Source organism: Neomonachus schauinslandi, chromosome 6, assembly GCF_002201575.2.
Source record: "Neomonachus schauinslandi chromosome 6, ASM220157v2, whole genome shotgun sequence".
Classification (NCBI taxonomy): Eukaryota; Metazoa; Chordata; class Mammalia; order Carnivora; family Phocidae; genus Neomonachus; species Neomonachus schauinslandi.
Window position 1 is genome coordinate 1,838,658 of NC_058408.1, and position 19,527 is coordinate 1,858,184.

A 19,527-nucleotide genomic window follows, 5' to 3' on the forward strand; every position below is an offset into this window, starting at 1 on the left:
AAATTCCCCCTAGCCCACCCCCCTCCCCCGTTGCCAGCTGGGGTGGGGGGTAGATAGAGGTGACCCCAAGGTATGCGTGCATGGAGGGGTTTGACTGAGCCTGGGCTGGGTGGGGGGGGAGGGCTGAGGGGAGTGGTTTGGCTCACACTCTCCAAGCTGTCTTTTGTGAGGGAGAAGGAGGAGGCTGAAAGGCCCTCCAGCTACTGGCCTCCCTCCTCCTTCCTCCTTGCTTAGCAACCCTTGTTGCTGGGTAAATATTTGCCCCACCAGGATCTGGGGCTGGAGTGCTGGTGTCTGCCCATGCAGCTGCCCCTCTCCTCAATTCCTGGGCCTCTCCTCTGTCCAGCTCCCCTCTCCAAAGCCCCCTGGCCTGGACTCAACATGTGACCCCCCCCATTGCCTTGTCTCAAAGCTCCGTTCCTCCTCCCTTATGGCAGACCTCCTCCCCAACCTCCTCCCTTCACCTCTCCCTGTATCCCCACTTGCCCTCTGTGCTCACCTCCTCGGTCCGTCTTCCACCCGATACCTGGGTGAGACCCCATCCCTGAGCTAGACAGGTCCCCACCACACCCTACTGGGAGCCCAGCCTGGCTTTGCCTTCTGCTACCTCTTGGTGCTGAGTCCCAGGACCTCACCTCTCTGCTTCAAGAGGAAATATGGCCCCACCCCTAAGCCTCAGCTCAGCTCCCTGAAGCTCCAAGGGGAGAGAGAAGAAGGGATGTGGGATGTTTTGATGAATACCTGTCCATCCTCCATCCACCATCCCCAGGAAGCTCCTCTTCAGGAAACCAGCATCATTTGCCCCTCCTCTGGGGGTAGGATTGAGGGAACCATGGCCAAGAGGAAACAGATGCCCCCTCAGCCCCTCCCTGGCAGCCTGAGAGTGCTCTGGCCTCAGCATCCTGTGTCCCCCCGACCCCAGGCAGGCCCCTCCTCCCGTGGTTTCCCCATCCCCTGTCCCTGTGATGCTGAACCCTGCTGGGGTCCAGGGTCAAAATGAAGCTGGCTCTCAGGGTGCCCCGAAGCTCTGCTTACTGGGCATATAGAGGCTAGAGCATTGCGCTGGGGCAGGCCTGTGGGCTGGCTTAGGGAGAGTACCATGGGGGAATCTGGGCAGTTGGACCCAGGTAGGTCTGGAACAGAGGGTCTGGCCTGCATGCTGCCCTAGGACTCCTCCCCGCTCTCAAGTTCTGGCTTCTAGGGAATGAGTGACGACGGTGGCCCAAGACAGTCACTTCGCAATCCCAGGGGCCCTCCCGGAGCTCCTGATCTCCGGCCCATCCACCCGCCCCACCTGCAACCCTGCCACTTCTCCAGAAAGTGCCCCTTGCTCTGCCCCACCCATCGGGAAATCTCCTGCAAATTAACCCGCAACCTCCCCGCCGGCGGACACTCCACCAGTAGACGCACCCTGGCTTCAGGGCCCCGGCTAGCCTTCCAAGGCCACCCAGGGGGCTGGGGGCGCGGGCACCGGCAGGATTTACACTGAAGCTGAGAAGGCGGAGCCTGCCCAGGTGGCCCTAGAGCCGCGAACACTCCGTAAAACAGAGATTTTCATACTCTTAAAAATAGAGCCTCCGCACAACAGCTGGGTGAGCACGCAGGGAGACGGGCTGTCCGGGCGCGCCAGGGGTCAGCGCCGCCAGTCCCGTCCCAGTCGGCGCGGCGCGCCCCGCGAAGCCCCCAGCGGGGCCCCCCCGCTTCAGGCCCCACACACGATTGGTCGGCTCGGGTGGAGGGGCGGCTGGGAGGGAATCCTCGGCTGCCTCACTTCCTGGAAGCGTGCCGCGGCGTGGGGCCCGGGGACCCTCTCCAGCCCCGGGCCTGGAGTTGTGGCGCTTGTTTGTTTCCTTGGCAACAGGGAGAGGAAACCCCCGCTCGCGAGGCCGGGGAGGCCCCGGCAACCACACACACACAGACACACACACACAGACACACACGCGCGCGCGCAGCCGCCCACGCGCAGGGCCTGCGTCAGCACCCGCCGCCCGGCCGCCGCCTCGGGGCCGGGGCGGGGACCCGGCGGGCGCGGCGGGAGGGCGCCCGGGACGCTCGCCCCCCTCCCCCGTCCCGGGCCCCGCCCCTTCCCACCCGCCTGCCCTCCCCCACCTCCAGCAGGTGCGGGGGGGGGGGGCGGGGCGACGGGCCGGGCGGAGCTGGGCGCTGGGGAGGAGGGAAGGAAAGGGCAGTGCGGGATTTCTGTCCGCCTGGCTCTAGCCTGGGGTGCGTGTGGTAGTAAGGCGCACTGCGCTGTGTACTGTGTATTCTGACGCTTCCGGGAGCCTGAGGCTCGCGGGTGGGACGACTACCTGGGCCCAGTCTGGGTTGGAGGGTTGCGGGGGTGTTTTGGAATGTTGGGAAGGAGCTCCGGGTCCGACTCTAGGATCTTGCTGTTGGATTGGTCTTCCTGGGGTCTGGGCCGAAGAGAAGTGGGGTGCAGTTAAACTGGAGGCGGACCCCTGGGGTTTGGGGCCTGCTCCTGTCACTTGTCAGCTGTGTAGCTTTGATCAAGGCAGTTAACCCGCCCAAACCTCAGTCTCCTCATGTGTGTATTGAGGGGGATCAGGGTGTTTGCTCTGGGCACCTCAAGGTTTGAGAGGGTTAAGATAGCGATCTTGGTTGTGAAAGGCTTGTCACTGGGGAGACCTTGCCTGGGTGTGAGGGTGAGGGGTTGGCTCTCTACCTATTATCCCCTGCCCCTTTGGCCTGGCTGCAGCAGTGAGGGACCATAGCTGGGCTCTGGCTCAGCACCTCCTCAGGCTGAGGCGAAGAGTAAGTGGGACCCCCTAGCCCAGAGCCTGGTGCCTGGAAGCCACTTAAAGAACAGGCGGGTCCTTCCTTCTTCAAGGTTATACTGATCACCTGTGCGTGACTGACTCAGCAGTTCAACATTTGTTGAGTACCAGGCCCTGTGAGCAAAGGATGAATGACAGGGACCTGCCCTCTAGAACTCACTATAAAGGGATTCCCTGATGATAGCCTCGAATCCCCAAATCATTCCCCCACCCTAACACCGTTCCCTAGACCCTCCTCCAAAGAGTCAGCCCTTCCCACCCCTATGGGGGGAGCACAGGACCCCATTTGAAGCCTCCTCTCCCCCTCCACCTGAGATGATATCCTAATGGCAAGATCTTAGCTTTCAGAGTCAGGCCAACCTGTGTCAAAATTCCAGTTCTGCTACTAACCACATGACCTTAGTCAAGTAGTTCTCAAGTGGAGGAGATTTTGCCTCACAGGGAACATTTGGCTGAAGGCAGTTTTGATTGGCCTAGCTGGTCGTGGAGGTGCTCCTGGCATTTAGTGGGTAAAGGCCAGGGATGCTGCCAAACATCCCACAGTGCACAGAACCTCCCCCCATAATGAAGAAATCTCTGGCCCCAAATGCCCAACTTGACAAAATTCGGAGACCCTGCCTGAAGTGAAGAATTTAACTTTCCAGGGCTTCGGTTTCCTCATCTGTAAAATAGGGCTACTAATAGTTTCTAGCTTGCAGAGCTATTGTGGAGGCTCAACAAGGTAGCGTCTCGTAATAGCCCTTGCTAAACACACACACACACACACACACACACACACACCCGCTCTGGGCACACGCGCGCACACACACCCCCCCACCCCCCCCACCCCCGCTCCGCTCATTCAGTATGCTTCTGGAATGCCTCCTGCCGAGCCCGCCCCCTCTAGCTTCCCTGTCTCCCTGCTGTCCTTGACCCCAGCCTGGTCCCCTCACGGCCCATCCCCGCAGCAGGCCTCTGCCTCTGTGCCCCACTTGTCCCACACTCCTGCGCTCTGTGTCTGGGGGCTTTGCTCCGGGCCGCCGGCCAGGCTGAACACCTGCCTCGGTCTTCCCTCCTTCAGCACCTTTGCACAGACTTCCTGTCAGGCACCGGGCCACCCCAGTACCTCCCACGCCTTCCACCGAAGTGGCCTAAGAGAGTGAGGCATGTCCTGGATTTGGACCAGGCTGCTTGGTCCAAGTTCTGAGCTCAGCCTATTACTTATTATCTAGTTTTGGGAAAGTGAGTCTCACCTGTGAAACAGGGACATCTCCAACCACAAGGTGGTTCTGTGGACCAAGTTGAGAATGTGTGAGAAAATGTGCAACTATGAACTTTAGTGGAAAAGTGTAAGTTATTTACTGTCGAGCATCATCTCACTGTATATATATATATATTTTAAGATTTTTTTTTTTTATTTGAGAGAGAGAGAACACATGAGAGGGGATAGGGTCAGAGGACGAAGCAGACTCCCTGCCGAGCAGGGAGCCTGATGCGGGACTCGATCCCGGGACTCCAGGATCATGACCTGAGCCGAAGGCAGTCGCTTAACCAACTGAGCCATCGAGGCGCCCCATATATATATATTTTAAAGATTTTATTTATTTATTTGACAGAGAGATAGAGAAAGAGCACAAGCAGGGGGAGTGGCAGGCAGAGGGAGAGGGAGAAGCAGGCTTCCCGCTGAGCCAGGAGCCTGATGCGGGACTCGATCCCAGGACCCTGGGATCATGACCCGAGCCGAAGGCAGACGCCTAACCATCTGAGCCACCCAGGCGCCCCAACTGTATATATATTTTAAACATTTATTGATTTAAGTAATCTCTACACCCAACGTGGGGCTCGAACTCATGAGCCCGAGATGGAGTTGCACGCTCTACTGACCACGGAGCCGGCCAGGCGCCCCCGAGTGCATATCACTTAATCTTTGCAGCATCCTTGTTTTATAGACCAGGAGAGTGAGGCCAGAGTCAGTCCCCTGAAAAGCAGGGCCAGCTGCACTTGCTCAGGTAAGAAACACTGAGCACCTCTTGTGAGCCAGGTGTTAGGGACACAGATGACCAAGACTTGGTCCCTCCTGTCTCTCACAGCACTTTTGGGAGGAAGGGTCATAGAGGGAGGGAGGCACCGGCTGCCTTGCGCCTGCCTCCAAGGTCATTGGTCCTCAAGACAAGCGCTACTTCCACTGCCCAAACCGCCCCTTGGACTCAACCCCTATATCCTGATACTACTTGCTAATGCTCCCACTCTCGGGCCTCCGGATTCCATCTATAATTCATTATCCAGAGTCCTATGCTGCTCTTCAACCACTGTGGTTGGTTGTGCCTCTCCCTCGATCTCCCCACCAGTGGGCAGTGCCCTTGAGGGCCGGCACATTAGCCTTGCCCCTTCTAGGCATCCTGCCCAGGTTACAGTTGAGGAATGGCGGCCCCAAGAATTCAGTAGCCCATCTGTCATTGCACTGCAAGTGAAGGCAGGATTGGAACCTGGTCCCCACCCAGCCACAACCCTGCCCCCAACGCCAGTCAGGTTCCCTCCTCTGGACTTGGGCTCCTGTGTTTTCGCCTGCTGCTTCTGGGACTGGGGGTCTGTGGCCTAGCAGGGGAAGAGCGGACTGACTGATGGCATTGGGAGTCTGCAGTTAGGATCGAATATTCAGGATCAAGGCCCACTTTGAAGTTTGGATTTAGGATTGAGACCTTCAGTGGTGGTGGTAAGGGAGGGGGACCCTTTGGAAAGAGCCTAGAGTGAAATTTGGGGTAAGATCCCCCCCTCCTTTCTCCTGCCTCTTTTTCACAAAGATGGGGAGGTCTGGGATAGGAAGGGTTAAGTGTGGTTTTGCTTCCCCTGCCAGGAAGGGAAGCTGGGCCTGTCTGGGACCTGGGGGGGTGGGGGGGCTTGCTGCCAGGGGGGCTGAGGCAGTGGGAACAGCATGAGCCCTGACCCTCACGTTTCACTGGCTAACCCACCCCGCCTCTGCTCCTAGTTTGGGGAACAGAAGAGGGAGAAGCAGAACAAGACTTTTTGTTTTGTCTGGGAAGCTGAGAGTGGGTGCCACGCCCTGGGGAAGAGAGCTGCATGCGGAGAGCCATATCCTGGATCCCTCACTTGGGTGCATCCTGGATGCTCACCACAATGCCCGGTCACCCTCATAGAGATAGGAAACCAAGCATCCCCTGCACGGTTCCCCTCCATAAATACTCAGAGTCCCTGTCCTAACCCCACTCCAACGCCTGTGTACTCTGAGGCCTGGCTCCAGAACCCAGGAAAGAGGGCCGGTCCGGCTCTCCTTCCCTTTCATATTACAGAAACCCTAATATCCTGGACCTGTAGGCGTTAGCAACATAATTGAGTTTTCTGGGTTCTTCACCAGAGAAGAAGCCGTGGGAGGCACAGGGGCAGGACATGAACGCACGTGGGTTCTGGAACCTCGGCCCTGCCACCTCTTAGAGAGGATGAGGTGGCCGGTGGGACCAGGGCCAGGATTAGGGGAGGGGAGTAGAAGGCTGATCAGAGGAGTCCTTGGTGAGGCCTGAGGATGGAGGCTCCAGAGCCTGGGGTGGGGACGCCTGGGGACCTGGGTGATCCAGTGGCAAAGCAGACCTGGCCACAGAGGTATGTAGGGATAAGTGCAGCCAGAAGGATTGTGGGGTCTTTGCTGTCCCAGCCCCCCAGCACTGCCTCTCTGGTTGAAACCAGGACAGAGACCCCCCACTGGCTGTCCAGCCCCTGCCCTGCTTCCCCTTTCAGGCCCCTCTGGGAACCACAAGAATCTGGGACCTGGTGTCCTGGCAACGTGATGAATGCACACACAGCTCTGGTATCTGTTTTAAATTATCCATTAAAATAAGTACAGTCCTGGAAAAAAAAAATAAGTACAGTCTTGGAGTTGGTGGGGTGGGGTAGAAGGAGTAGAAAGGGACTGAAGGGGGAAGAACCTAGGCAGCCTCTTTTTCCAGTTGTTTGGGTCCAAAGGAAGGGGGCAGGAGATGGGCGCAAGTGCCGGGGTCCTACTGTTGGCTTTCTGTGGGGGTCTGTAGCTTGGTGCTGGGGTCCAAGACGCGATGCTTGGTTTTGAAGGGCAAAGTTGGGGCATAGGAAAAGAGGGACCCCAAACTTCTGGTCCTTGCCCCAAATTTGAGGGTTAAAGGAACTCAGGATCCAGAATTTCCCTGCAGCAGGGCGCCCCAGGGAGCCCAGGCATTCCTTCCCAACCCCACCCTGGCCCACTGAGATGCTGCTTTGAATGGGCTGCCCACATGTGGAGGGGGGTAGGGGTGACTCACTATTACTATGGGGAGGAAAGGGGGAGCCAGCGGTGGAAGAAGAGTGAGTCACCCTAATGGGCACCAGCCACAGTCCTCCCCCCACCTTTCCTGGATCTGCCTGCCTGGCGCCCTCCTCGGCCCCTACAGCCGCTTTCCCTCTTCCTCCTGCCCTTTGCCCACCCACTCTCAGCCTTTGGCTCGGCCTTCAACCCGGGAAGGCCGGAGCCGGTGGGGGCGAGCTTGCAGCTGGGAACCCTCGAGCAGGCAGAATCAAGACGGGAAAAGCCCCAGGCCGAGCGGGTGCGCGGGACAGGGTGGAGCCCCACTCCGCCGCCGCCCCGCGGTCCTCGCCCCTCCTCGCCGCCCCCTCACCTCCCGCTGCGGGTGTGCGGCGGCCCCTTTAAGAGCGGCGGCCCCTCCTCCCACTCCCTAGACCTATTAGAGCCTCTGCCCGGCGTCGGTGACTCAGAGTGTCCGCGGGAGCGCCGCAGCCCCAGCAGCGCACCCAGATCCCGAGGTCCGACAGCGCCCGGCCCAGACCCCACGCCTGCCAGGAGCCCGCCGAGAGCCAGCCGGCCCGCGCGCTCCGGCCCCGAGCAGTCTCTGTCCTTCGGCCCGAGCCCCGCGCCCTTCCCGGGACCTCTGCCCCGCGGGCAGCGTTGCCACCCTGCCGGCCATGGAGACCCCGTCCCAGCGGCGCGCCACCCGCAGCGGGGCGCAGGCCGGCTCCACCCCGCTGTCGCCCACCCGCATCACCCGGTTGCAGGAGAAGGAGGACCTGCAGGAGCTCAATGACCGCCTGGCGGTCTACATCGACCGTGTGCGCTCGCTGGAGACGGAGAACGCAGGGCTGCGCCTTCGCATCACCGAGTCCGAGGAGGTGGTCAGCCGCGAGGTGTCCGGTATCAAGGCCGCCTACGAGGCCGAGCTCGGGGATGCCCGCAAGACCCTCGACTCGGTGGCCAAGGAGCGCGCCCGCCTGCAGCTGGAGCTGAGCAAAGTGCGCGAGGAGTTCAAGGAGCTCAAAGCGCGGTGAGTGCGACCAGGTGGCGGCGCGCGGGGCGGGAGCGGAGGGGGTGGGCGGACCGTCGTCGCAGTCCGACTCCAGCGGCCGGCCGGTAACTGGGCCTTCTAGTCCCCTCCCTCCCCGGAACTGCCCCAGCGGGTGACTGGCAGTGCCAAGGGAAATTGTCAAGACAGGACAGAGAAGGGAGGGGTCTCTGGCAGAGGGTGGCCTGTATAGGGAGTGGTGGGGGCATCAGGGCCGAGTAAGGGCTGCTGGCAGGCCCCCACTCTGTCTGGGTGGGGGTTGCCGGCCATTTGGAGCTCGGGGCAGGGGCTTGGGCAAAGAACAGCGAGCGCTGCCGGGTCTGAGAAATCTGGGCGCTCAGGACACACTGGAGTGGGTGAAAGGGTCCTGTTAGAACTTTCTTGGCTGGCTTGGAACTGTGCCAACTTTGCCCAGCCTGTGTCTGGACACATGATGCCTATTAAGACAGGGCACCCCTGCTGGCAGATGTCCAGTGGTGCTGGAGAGAGGTTAGCCAGGCAGGGACGTGGAGGTGACTCCCTCCGCACAACTCTTTCCAGGGTTTGAGGAGTTGGGAAGCTCTCCTCCACTCCCTGAATGTCTGGGACCTTCCCTGGGCTCTGACAGGCCCTCCAAACGGCTCCAGGAGCACGGCTCCCCCGCAGCTCCCACAGCCCTTGGCCTGCTTGGCCCAGGAATGCAGGAGAGGGAGGGAGACAGAGGGCAGAGGCTCCGGCTCAGGAAGTTGTGTTATGCCCAGGTCTGGTGCACTCCCCTGGGCCCTGGGCCTGGTGTCTGGGCCCTTGGGGGCTCTGCTCCTCCCTGCCTCTCTGCTTGGGGTGAGCCCCTTTCATTCCAAGCCGTCTTTGCTGTGCCCTGTCCACTCGGCCCCTGACGGGTTTTGCTCTTTGCCTTATGAAACTGCTGGAATACAGCGACATTTTTGAAATGCAGCAGTTGGGCGCTTCAAGCCACTCCTACCTCACCCATCCCTGCCCCACCCGACCCCACCCTACTTGACTCCACCCTCTTTTCTCAAAAGGCCTTTGGAGCCTGGAAGTTTAGGCCGTCCTTTCCTAGCCTCCGAGAATTTGCTTTCCTCCTCCCTGTTCCCCTTTTCTCTATGAACACCCAAGCCAAGGAGCACTAAAGGTGCTTGAGATCCCTGGGGTGGGGGGCCCCACGGCTTGACTTCCCCTCTTTCCCTGTCTTTTAATCCTCTTCTCCAAACTCTTGCCTTCCTCGGAGCCTCTCTCTATCCAGTGCTCTTTCTGCCCTTCACCGGTCAGGCCCCTGGCCTAGTGGGCATGGTGGGTGCATCCCCCCCTGAAGAGTAGGTGGAAACTGGGCACACAGACAGACAGGTTGACTTTTGGGGGGGACTTTTGACAGAGATCACTCCTGTCTTTTGCAGTAGTGACATGAACAACTGAGCTGGCGGGACAGACAAGAGGCAAGCTGGGGGGAGGGGTGGTGCCCAGAGAATTAGTGTGCTAAAGTAGTCCACCATTGCCCATTCCCGTGAAGGGCATTCTCAGCAGGTCTTTCTGTGGGGAGGACATTGATCGGGAGACAGAATAGGTAGAGTCAGCCATCCCTTGCTAACCCAGCCACGCCAGGCTGTCTCCTCGGCCTCTCGGTGCAGCTGTCCAGGCCTGGGACGGCAGGCGGGTGTGTGCGCACGTGGGGCAGGGGCGGGGGTGGTGTGTGCACTGGTTATATTTAGCCATCTGCCTTTCTTCTCCCCCTCTGATCCTGGCTGGGGAGGCTGGGCTTCCGGAAGAGGGGGGTGGGTTTGCACACCTGGATCTCCGGCTGCTGGGAGGCAGGGTGGAGACAGAGGGGGCTCCGACTGGGGTGTCTGTCCCCTTCTCTGTCCCCAGTGGGAGGAACCAAGATGGGGTGCTTCTTTTTGTTGCTGTGCCCAGGACAAGGCGGAGAAGAGTAGAATGAAGAATTTGGGAGAGGAAGAAAGGCATTTTCCTAACTCCTCCCACTCAAGCCTAGAGAGAAGGTGTTGTCCGGTTTAATGTTTAATTAGAGCTCAGAGTTCAGGGCCAGGTGTCTGGTTAGGATGCAGAGCCGTCTGCAAGATCCCCTTGGCCCAGCCTGGTACCTTGACCACACCCAGGGCTTTAGGGTGCCCTCTCGTTGGGCTGGGTTATAGGCTCCAAGCAGAAACAAACCCCCCAGTACCCACACACACATTCTGTGTATTCTGGAGTCTGAAGTATTTGGACACCTAAGTGTGGCAAGGACGGGGAGCTGAAAACACCAGGGAAGGCCCCCCTGGGGTCCAGGCTTAGAGCTGGGCCCCATCCCAGGCATGACAGCTGGGTAGATGACTCAGATGCTGCCCCCCTCCCTTCCACCCTGGTGGCTTTACAAGAGACAGCGGGACACAGGGTGGAGATGGCAGATGTCTTAAAGGGAGGGATGGGGGCCTGAATGCCTGCATCTTCTCCCCCTGCTCCCCATTGCATCCTGGGAGCCTTTCCTGCCTTCTTCCTTGGGACCTCTGCTGGTGGTCTGGAGCCAGGGCCCCGATGGGCAGAGTGCAACAGGTGGTTGGTTCCAGAGCTGAGTCCTGTTACGGGGCTGCAGCTCGGAGCTGGGCCTGTGCCTGCCCACATGGGAATGGTGGAGGAAGGCTGAGTCAGAAGTGGGGAGATCCTGGGCCCACAAAGCAGAAGCTCCTCTTCCCCCCCGGACGAGGCTGGGTGCTTGACAACTTCCTGTATTGTCTGCCTTCGGGGCAGTGGGGCTGGGCAGGGAAGTGGAGGCCCAGGCTCATCCTAGCGCTCATTGGGCCAGAGAGGTGCAGAGGCTTGTCCTGTGTCACACAGCAAGAGGGTGATGGGTCAGGACTTGAGCACAGGCCTTCTGACTTCCAGATGAATGCCTGTATCACGAGGCCTGACTTCTTCTGGCTTAGAGGACAGGTGGGGGGGTCCTGAGGGTGGGGCCGGGTGGCCAAGGCTCACTCCTGCCGTCCGGAGGTTCTGCTCTGAGACCAGCGGGACCTGCCAGGGTCTGCTAATACCCAGCCTTAGCTCTACCCTGTACCTGGAAAGACCCATGACCCTGCCAGGCCGTGGATCCTCAGAGCTCTGGAAGGCTGGGTATTCCTCTCTTGGGACTTGTCCTTGGGTGTCTACCTGGACCCGAAGGAGGCTGTGCCCTTTGGCAGAGACCTAGGGAACAGGGATGGAGGCCTTTGAGGAAACCTGGGCCCCTGTCCTCACCCGAGGGAGCCCCTGGTGCTATCTCTCACTGCCACCCCCACCCTGAAGTCAGCGTTCTGATTCGAAGGCAGTGAAGGAGGGCACTACTTGAGGAGCCCAAGAGAAACAAAAGAGACAGTAATTCCTGCTCGGCTTCCCGACTGCCTTCCTGTGACCAGTGCCCCTGGCTGGTACCCCCCAGCCTCCATTCTGAGCCTTACTCTTGCAGAGGATATGCCCCTCATCCCCCGTCCTGCCCCCGCCCCCGCCCCCCACCTCTGGGATTCAGTAGTTCAGTGTCAGGGCTGAAGCCAGGGACAGCTGGGGGAGCAACTGGTTGGCGACGCCTTCACCTCCCAGCTGTGCCTCTGCCCACCCCCCCAGCCTTCCTCCCCCAGCTCCCCCAGGTCCAGCTCAGAGGCCTAGCCCTAGGGCAGTGTGCCCCATTCCCGCCTCCTGGAGCCCCAGTGTACTGAAAGTGACTCAGGCCAAGCTCTGGTATTCTTGGGAATGTCCGGAGAACGGCGGCAGGGTCTCCCTTAATGAGGTCGCCCACCAGCAAAATGACAGGTAGTATGAGGTAGTAGAAACGGTCCTGGGCCTCGATGTCCTTAGTCCTAGGCTTGGTCCTGCTGCGACGCTGCTGTGTGACCTTGAGCCAATCGCCTTCCCTCTCTGGATTTCCCCAGCTATGAAATAAAGGGGTTAGAGCAGAAGATCTCCAGAGATCCCTTAGGTTTCAAAGCAGCACAGTGACCCACAAAGTGAGAAAATAGTCCTCTAAAGTACCAAGCTATAAATGTTAAAATCAAATCCACTTAATGTGAATATAATTAATGGCCAATGCTATTCTCAATAGAAACGTTTCCCACAAGCTGTGGAATGAAAAATACAGGCACGCTTCTTGATTTCTCACAGAAAGTTTGTGCGGACAGTTAATGAAGTTCCTGGTTTATGCTTTGTTTTTATTGCTAGTAAGAAGGGACACTTGGTCGTCACACGTCTCCTTCCAGGACGGTGGAAAGGGCCGTGTTACGCAGGACGGCCTGAGTGCCACGGGGTGGCAGGGATGCCCTCCCTGGGAAGAGCCACGCCGTTGCCTCAGAGCGGGCCAGCTGCGGCTGACCTTGGGCTGCCTACCCACTTCCCTTCCTGCACCCACTCCGGCTCCCCCAGCCTGAGGTCGGGCTGTGAGGAGGTCCTGGAAGGGGACAGAGTTTGGGAAGGAGGGGGCAGGGCGGGGGTGCTCCCTGCCCCTCTGTGGGAGAGGAAGCCAGGATTCATTCTGGCTGGGATCCCAGGCCTGGCAGAGGAGCTGAGTCACGGTAGAGGGCAGAGTGGAGAGCGGGCGGGAGACCCTGAGCTTGCTCGGTCGGAGAAGGAAGGGCTTGGGGTAACCTTTTATCGAGGAGCACAATGGGTGCTCTTGCTCTTATTGAGGAGCACAATGGGTGCTCTTGCTCGGTAGCAGCAAGCGGGACGAGGGCAGGACTAGCATGGGGGACAAATGGAGGGGACAGAACACACGTGTCCCTTTAGGGCTGGATCGGAGGAGCTAGAGACCCTCATAACAAGGGGCCCGTTTTCTGGGCATTGGAAGGATGGGGATTTCCAAGGCCCCCCCTTCTCCTGAAGCTCTAAGCTGACACCTCTGCCCTGAGAGAAAGTCCCACCTTCCTAGGCTGGAGCTGGAATGCAGTGGGACCAGAACTCCTAGGTCCTCCCACTTCCTTTACTGATCTTGGGGTGTGGCTCCCATCCCCTCTTGCTGTCACGGGGTTAATAAGCATAAGCCACCAGATGGAGAGTTAATGCATCCTAAAGAAGGGACTTCTGAGTCCGCTTCTTGTGGGGATCCCCTAAATGCCCCTCCCTTTGGCTGGTGGCCTCCCTTCCTCTCCCCCCAGGACATTCGACCTCTTCCTAGGCTATCCCCCCCATGCCCCTACTTCTTTTGGTCTGTCACCAGGCCTCAGCCCTGCATTGCCATGACAACGCGGGCGTGACTTCTGGAGAGATAGGCCAAGAAGAAGGAAAGTGGAGTTGGCAGGGACCTTGAGAGAGCAGTGGGTCAGGAAGCCGGCTGCCTGTTGTGCAGCACCCCAAGGCCCAGCCTCTGGTCGCGGGCCCCCCCTGCCTCGATACAATGCCACGTGGATACACCCAGCAGCTGTGACTCAGGCCTGGCCCCCTGCCAGCCCTGCCTCTGCTGGAGTTGCGTCTGAACATGTCCACAGGCCTCCCGGCCCTCTTCTCTGCCTCCAGCCCCCGCCCCCGGCCTGGCGCACCACCTGGCTTTGTCTGCGGGGGGGGGGGACAGCCGGAGCCCCGCGGCTCTAGACAGGGCTCTGAGGGCCTTGAACCCCAGACAGGAGCAGTGGCGTCACACCCAAGAGAGGCATGTGGCAGCAGGGCTGTGCCCATGCCCGTGTGGGGAGGTCGGGCTGGGGTCCACCCTGAGGGGCCCACCTGTGCTCTCCAGCTGTAAGGCACTCAGAAGGCTCCAGGGAGCACCCGTCCCACCTCAGTTCTCCTCCGAAGGTCTCTTTACCTGCGGACGCTGGTACCTCGAGGCCCACATGTCCTGTCTTCCCACATCCTGCCCAAACCAGAAAGTGGTGGCCGACCCACAGCCCAGCCAGGCAACCAAGTAGTGGGTCCTTTTCGGGGTGGGGAACGTCCAAGCCCATGGCTTCGCACGCGGCTGTGGGAGCGTGTGCATCTGGGCGGCATCACCCTGGGGAGGCCGAGGGGAACGCGCCTCCCAGGCTTTGCTTCCTGGGTGCCTGAGCCCCCCCCCGCCCCCCCCTGCCCCCCCCGCGCCCCCCCCCCGGGGCTGCACCACTGCCATTTTCGGTGCTCTGTCCCTGTCTGCTGTGAGTGTCCTCAGGTGACCCTGTGGGCAAGCCTTCCCTGGTCCAGGGCTTGGTTTCCCCAGCTGTGACCGTGCAGGGGTTGGCCCAAGAGGAGGCCCGGCCAGGAGCCTGGGGCCTGTGAACTGCTCGCCCAAAGGCATTCCAGGCACAGACAGGAAAAGCCCCAGACGTAAGTGGACAGCGTAAACCAGCAGGTAAAAACAGCAGAGCACGTGGTGGGGGAGGGGCAGAGCGCCAGGGCCGGGCTGAGGCCTTGCAACCATGGGGGTGGACTTGGATGGCCAGAGGGAGGGAAGGACAGATTGCAGGGGAGGGGCTGCTGGCCGGGGAGACGCCCTGCGCTGGCAGGAAGTCAGCTTGGGCCGGGGTCTGAGTCCTGGGAGCAAAGGGAAGAGCTCCCTGCTGCCTACACACCCACCCTGCCCTGCCACAGGGGGCGCCCTTCCCTGCGGGGCTCAGAGATCCTGCTCTCCCCTCCCCTCCCTCCTGTCCTGGGGTCGCCCAGCCATGGGGAACTCCATGTGCCGGTGAGGTTGAGGGGCCGGAGGGGGCGGGAGGGAGCCCCTGCGGGGCTGGGCCAGCTCCTCGGAGCCCCGGTGGCCATCTTCCCCTCCCCCTTCTTATTTGGAGGGTGGCCTGAGCTCTGTCCCCCCTGTCTTCCTCAGCCCGCAGAGGAGGAAATGAGGGCCTCCCCCTTGCGGCCTAGCAGGTTGCCCCTGGCAACGGGTCCCAAACAGGCCTGGGCGGCCTGGCTTCCGTGTCTGGCGTGGGAGCTGGGCTGAGGAGGGTGACTCAGTGGGCGGGCCAGCACCCGGCCCCTTTGCTGCCCCCGAGGCCTGGCCCACCCGCCACCTCCGCTCTGCAGACCCACAGCCTCCGGCCGTGCCCGCACCTGCCTGTCCCTCCAGAGATGGGCTGTGGCAGCTGTGGGGGGAGGCAGAAATGGATGCCCAGCCCTGCTGGCCTCACGGGGCCCTGGGGAGCATCCTGCGCTCGGGGGACCTGGACGTACAGACTGGCGCAGGACGTGGGCAGAGTCAGGGTCTCCCCTGTGAGTACTGGAGGATTTCCTGACCCCTGCCTGGGTATTGTCTGCCCGAGGATGAGTCACCTGCAGCCCCGGCCTCGCCCTCCTGGGCGCCCGGCCGCCCCCCCCACCGCTCCCCACCAGCCCCAGTGGCCCTGGCCCCTGAGGGGCTGACCACCTGGCCAGGGTGAGCTTGGGGTCCCTGCTGGGGGCAGGGTGGGGGCCTAGGCCTAGGCCGGCAAGCCAGGGGAGCAGGCAGGCGAGGCGCGGGGCTCCGCACCACCCCCAGCCGTCTCTCGGGGTGGGTGTGTGGCTCCCTGGCCACAGCTCCTGAGCTGTGGGTGACGGTGGCTTCTTCCGCACGGCTGGGAGCTCCCCAGCCTGACCGAGAGAACCGCCAGGGCCCCCCTTCCCCTCCCTGTGTGCTGGCGGTTTCCCGCTGCGGCTGCCCGGAGGGAAACATGGCCCCCTCCTTGCTTTGGAGGCCGCGCTCAGGGCTGGGCTGAGGCTAACCAGCCCTGCTGGCCACTCTGCTGCCGTTTGCCACCGGCCCCTGGACGTGACCCTCTGTGCCTCCTGTCCTCGGTGACGGGGAGGGCGCCGGGCCACACCATCCGCCCGCGGGCGCGCTTGCTGCCTTCGCGTTCTGGTTCCTGTTGTTACCAACACCACCGTCTGGGCGAGCAGTGGGTGCGAGGAGCTGGCGGAGGGCAGGCGCAGCTCCTCTGCTCTCAGCCCGGGGCCCTGCGCCCTGGCGGGAAGGCCGGTTCCCCGCACGCGCCCTCGGGAGCCCCGGCAGAGGAGGGCAGCGCGGGGAGGGGCTGACTGTGACCCCGGCCCCGGGCCACCGCCGCCTGCAGGCCGGCACCCGGCCCTTTACTTCTACCTCTGTGAAAGGGGGGGGCCTGCACTGGCCGCCCCGCGGGCTCCTTTCCGAGCTCCCGGTCCCGAGGGCGGCAGCCGCGCAGGCTGCGGGGTGGAGAGGCCTCTGCGGGGCAGGCCCTGCGCCTTGGAGCCGGCCCAGGAGCGGCAGTCCGCTCGGCTGCGCGGCTTCACTTTACCAGCGGTTTCTTCTTCTTCGTTCCTCCCCCTGCAGCTGGCTCAGCTTCGGAGAAGTTCTGAAGTCATGGAAAGTTGGGGCTGTGCTCCCAGCCAGGGGCTGGGCCGGATGGCAGCCAAAACCTGAGCTGGGTTTTGACTTTATTTTTAGCTTTTCTGGCTGAGACGGAGGAGGGGAACATCCTCTGGGGCTGGAAGGGCCTCTTTTCGCGGGAGACCACCGCTCTTGTGTCAAATGGCTTGTTCTGATGTTCTGAGGCCTGGCCACGGCCGGCCGGACAAGCGAACCTGTTGGGGGGGCACCCCCTCCAGGTCTTAGCGGTCCCCCCCAGCTGTGTGTCACTGTGTCCCCCTCCTGGTGGGGCCCTGCTGGAGACCAGTGACTCCGTTTGACAAGTTCTGAGCTGGTGGCAGGAGAAACCGCCTGTCTGGGCTGCTCCCTGCAGAGCTTCCTCAAGGCTCCCGCGGCCTCACGCGGAACCGCTGGGTCTCTTGGAGCGGAGGGCTTCTGCGGAGCAAAAAAATGTTGGCGGGGCCACTTTTCTTCCTTCCAGGACAGAAATCCAGAATTCCACCCCCACCCTCCCACCAACGTTTGGTTTTCCTTTCCCCTCCTGTCATGTGGCTCATGCTCTGGACTGAGGAGTTAGAGAGGGCAGCCGGGCCAGGCCCTGGGCTCCTTCTCCTTCCTTTCATCCCCGGGGCTGCTGCTTTCTCTCACCAGATATTGGTGAAGGGATCATCACATCTGGAAAGTTCTTGGGTTTCCCAGAGGTTTGGACCCCTCTATGTCTCTAGTTCACTATCTGGCAAAAACAGTCAGGGCCCAGAAAGGGAGGGAGGTGGCAGAGGCAAGCCCCGTTTATTTGGTTATTTGGCTAAAGCTTTACCCAGTTTGAGGAGTAGGGAGGCTCCAGGCTGGAGCCCAGATGGACCTGGAGACCCAGGGGCCACATCTGGAGCCAGATGCTGAGGCTTGCCGAAGGGTAGGGCTTAGTATTCTCTCAAGCTCTGATAAAGCCCAGAGGGAGGGCGGCTGGAACCCTGTGCTGGGCCCCGATCAGGGGACCTAGACTGGGTCTGAGAAAGGGACGGGTGGCTGTCCTCCTCCCTGAGTTTTAACCAGACCGTACCCGTTGTGTGTAAAAGGGGCTAGGAGAAGTGACCCATACCTTTGGGGCTCCAGCTGTGGTAGGGAGGCATGGACCCCAGGGCTGGGAGCCTGGCTGTCTGGGCCCCTGCAGGGAGGGAGCCTGGCCTAATGGAGGGTAGGTGGAGTCAGGCAGAAGGTTAAGGCCCTGTGTGGGAAGGGGCAGGAGACAAAGGTGGCCCTGTCTCTTTGGGAAGGAATGGGAGGAGAGAGAGGGAAAAGCATTCATCTCATGGGATTGCGCTGTGCCCTTGGCCCGAGGCACGTTCCTGAGCACTGAGTCATGGGAAGGGTAGAGAAGCAGGAAGGGGGTTTTGGGGACCTTGGGGGGAGTGGGAGTCCAGCCCCAGGGGCAGGCGGAGACAAACAAGCCAAGAGCGAGGCTGCCCTCTGCTGGCACTTTGCAGGACAGGCACGCTGGGCTGCGGCCGGGCTGCCTCTGGGAGGGGACTTCTGGCTCCCCCCGGGGGCGCCCTGGTTCTCCCTGGGGACACAGACTCCTCCTAAGCCCACTCTTCCCTTGCTTCCTTAGCAATACCAAGAAGGAGGGCGACTTGATGGCCGCCCAGGCCCGGCTCAAGGACCTGGAAGCTCTGCTCAACTCCAAGGAGGCCGCACTGAGCACTGCACTCAGCGAGAAGCGCACGCTGGAGGGAGAGCTTCATGACCTGCGGGGCCAGGTGGCCAAGGTGAGGCCACCCTCTAGGCCAGCCGTGACCCTGCCTCCCACCGGACAAATGCCGGCCACCCTACTCAGCCTTTCAGCCCAGTTGCTGTGTGTCCCGCCCCAGGGACACGGCAGCAGGGCCGTACCCCTGCCGGCCCCCGGCCCCCCATGCCCACCTTATTGCAGCCCCCTCTGCTCCCGGACATCCAGCACAGGAGCCCGGCCGGCTCAGTGGGTCCGGTGTGCGACTCTTGATCTCGGGGCCGTGAGGGGGAGCCCCGCGTCAGGTGTAGAGCTTACGTTCATAAATAAAATAGCCCACAGCCACTTCCACGTAACTTTGCAAGGAATCGTGTGTGGCCAGTCCCTCCTGGTTTGGCTGTGCTGTCAGAGAGCCTGAGTCGGGAGTGGAGGGCTAATCATATTCGGGACGCATGTTCTTAATGCTTGGCACGTACGTGGTTGTCTCTACCTTCAAAACCCTTCACCATCCGTCCTGCCTCCCGTCTCGTATCGCAGGCTTGGGACAGAATCCAGGAAAGCTGGCTTGCTCCCACCGTGCTCAGAGCAGGGTCACGACCCGCGTCAGTTGCTGAGCCCCCATCGTGGGCTCTGTCCCCTCCCAGGCCCTGCTGCCACTGATGGGAGAGGCCGGCGGGCTGACCGGCTGACTGCAAAGCCTGGGCTGGGCCGGTTTCCTCCAGGCCCCCCGCCTCCAGCTCTGCCCTGCCCCCCAGCAGCCGGGGCTTTCGGAGACCAAAATCTAGGAAAGGTGCTCTGCCTCCCCACGCCAGAGATCTTTCTGTGGCAGACAAGGGGCACCTCTTCATGGTCCAGCCCCTGCCTTCCGGTGCTCCCCCTCCCCCCTCTTGCCGCCCGGCCCTCCCTGCGGGCTCTGGCATTACTGATCCTCCTGAGGACCCTGCAGGGCACAGTGCACCTTCATACCCCCGGGCTTTGCACGGGCTCTTCTTCCCCGCCCCGAGGTCACCGCAGTGCCCCCCACCCCCCAGGCACACTTTGGTTTCTTGCCTTGTGTTCCTCTGTACTTTTGGACCTCCTTTAGAGCACTTGCTGTGTTGTGCAGAGAGGGATGCAGCACCCGCCCAGAGCGGTTTCTGTGCGCGACGAGGCACAGTGACCTCGGTGCCGGCCGAGGCTCTCCGACCCCCGCACCGGTCTCTGCACACGTGAAGGGCTGTGCTGGACGCGAACACTCTCAGCTTCCTTGCAGCTCTGATGTTCTGTGGCCCCTCTCCCTGACCTCGGCCCCCTTCCTCTCAGCTCGAGGCAGCCCTGGGTGAGGCCAAGAAGCAGCTCCAGGACGAGATGCTGAGGCGGGTGGACGCCGAGAACAGGCTGCAGACCCTGAAGGAGGAGCTGGACTTCCAGAAGAACATCTACAGCGAGGTGGGGACGGTGCTCCGAGGGCCAGAGGAGCGGGCTGGGACT

General features: G+C 61.4%; 1 protein-coding gene across 3 annotated transcripts in view; it reads left to right on the plus strand.

Annotated features, from left to right (window-relative positions):
• The first annotated feature begins 7,476 nt into the window (after positions 1 to 7,476).
• The window catches only part of LMNA (lamin A/C), a 16,088-nt gene continuing 4,037 nt past the window's right edge, over positions 7,477 to 19,527 (plus strand). Inside the window, exons 1-3 of one of the 3 annotated variants that reach the window (XM_044915867.1) lie at positions 7,477 to 8,074; positions 17,941 to 18,097; positions 19,360 to 19,485. In XM_044915867.1, coding sequence (XP_044771802.1) covers positions 7,719 to 8,074; positions 17,941 to 18,097; positions 19,360 to 19,485 — 639 coding nt within the window. In that variant the 5' untranslated portion in view covers positions 7,477 to 7,718. The remainder of the gene's footprint in view (positions 8,075 to 17,940; positions 18,098 to 19,359; positions 19,486 to 19,527) is intronic. The other 2 variants (XM_044915868.1, XM_044915866.1) reach the window with 2 other exon arrangements.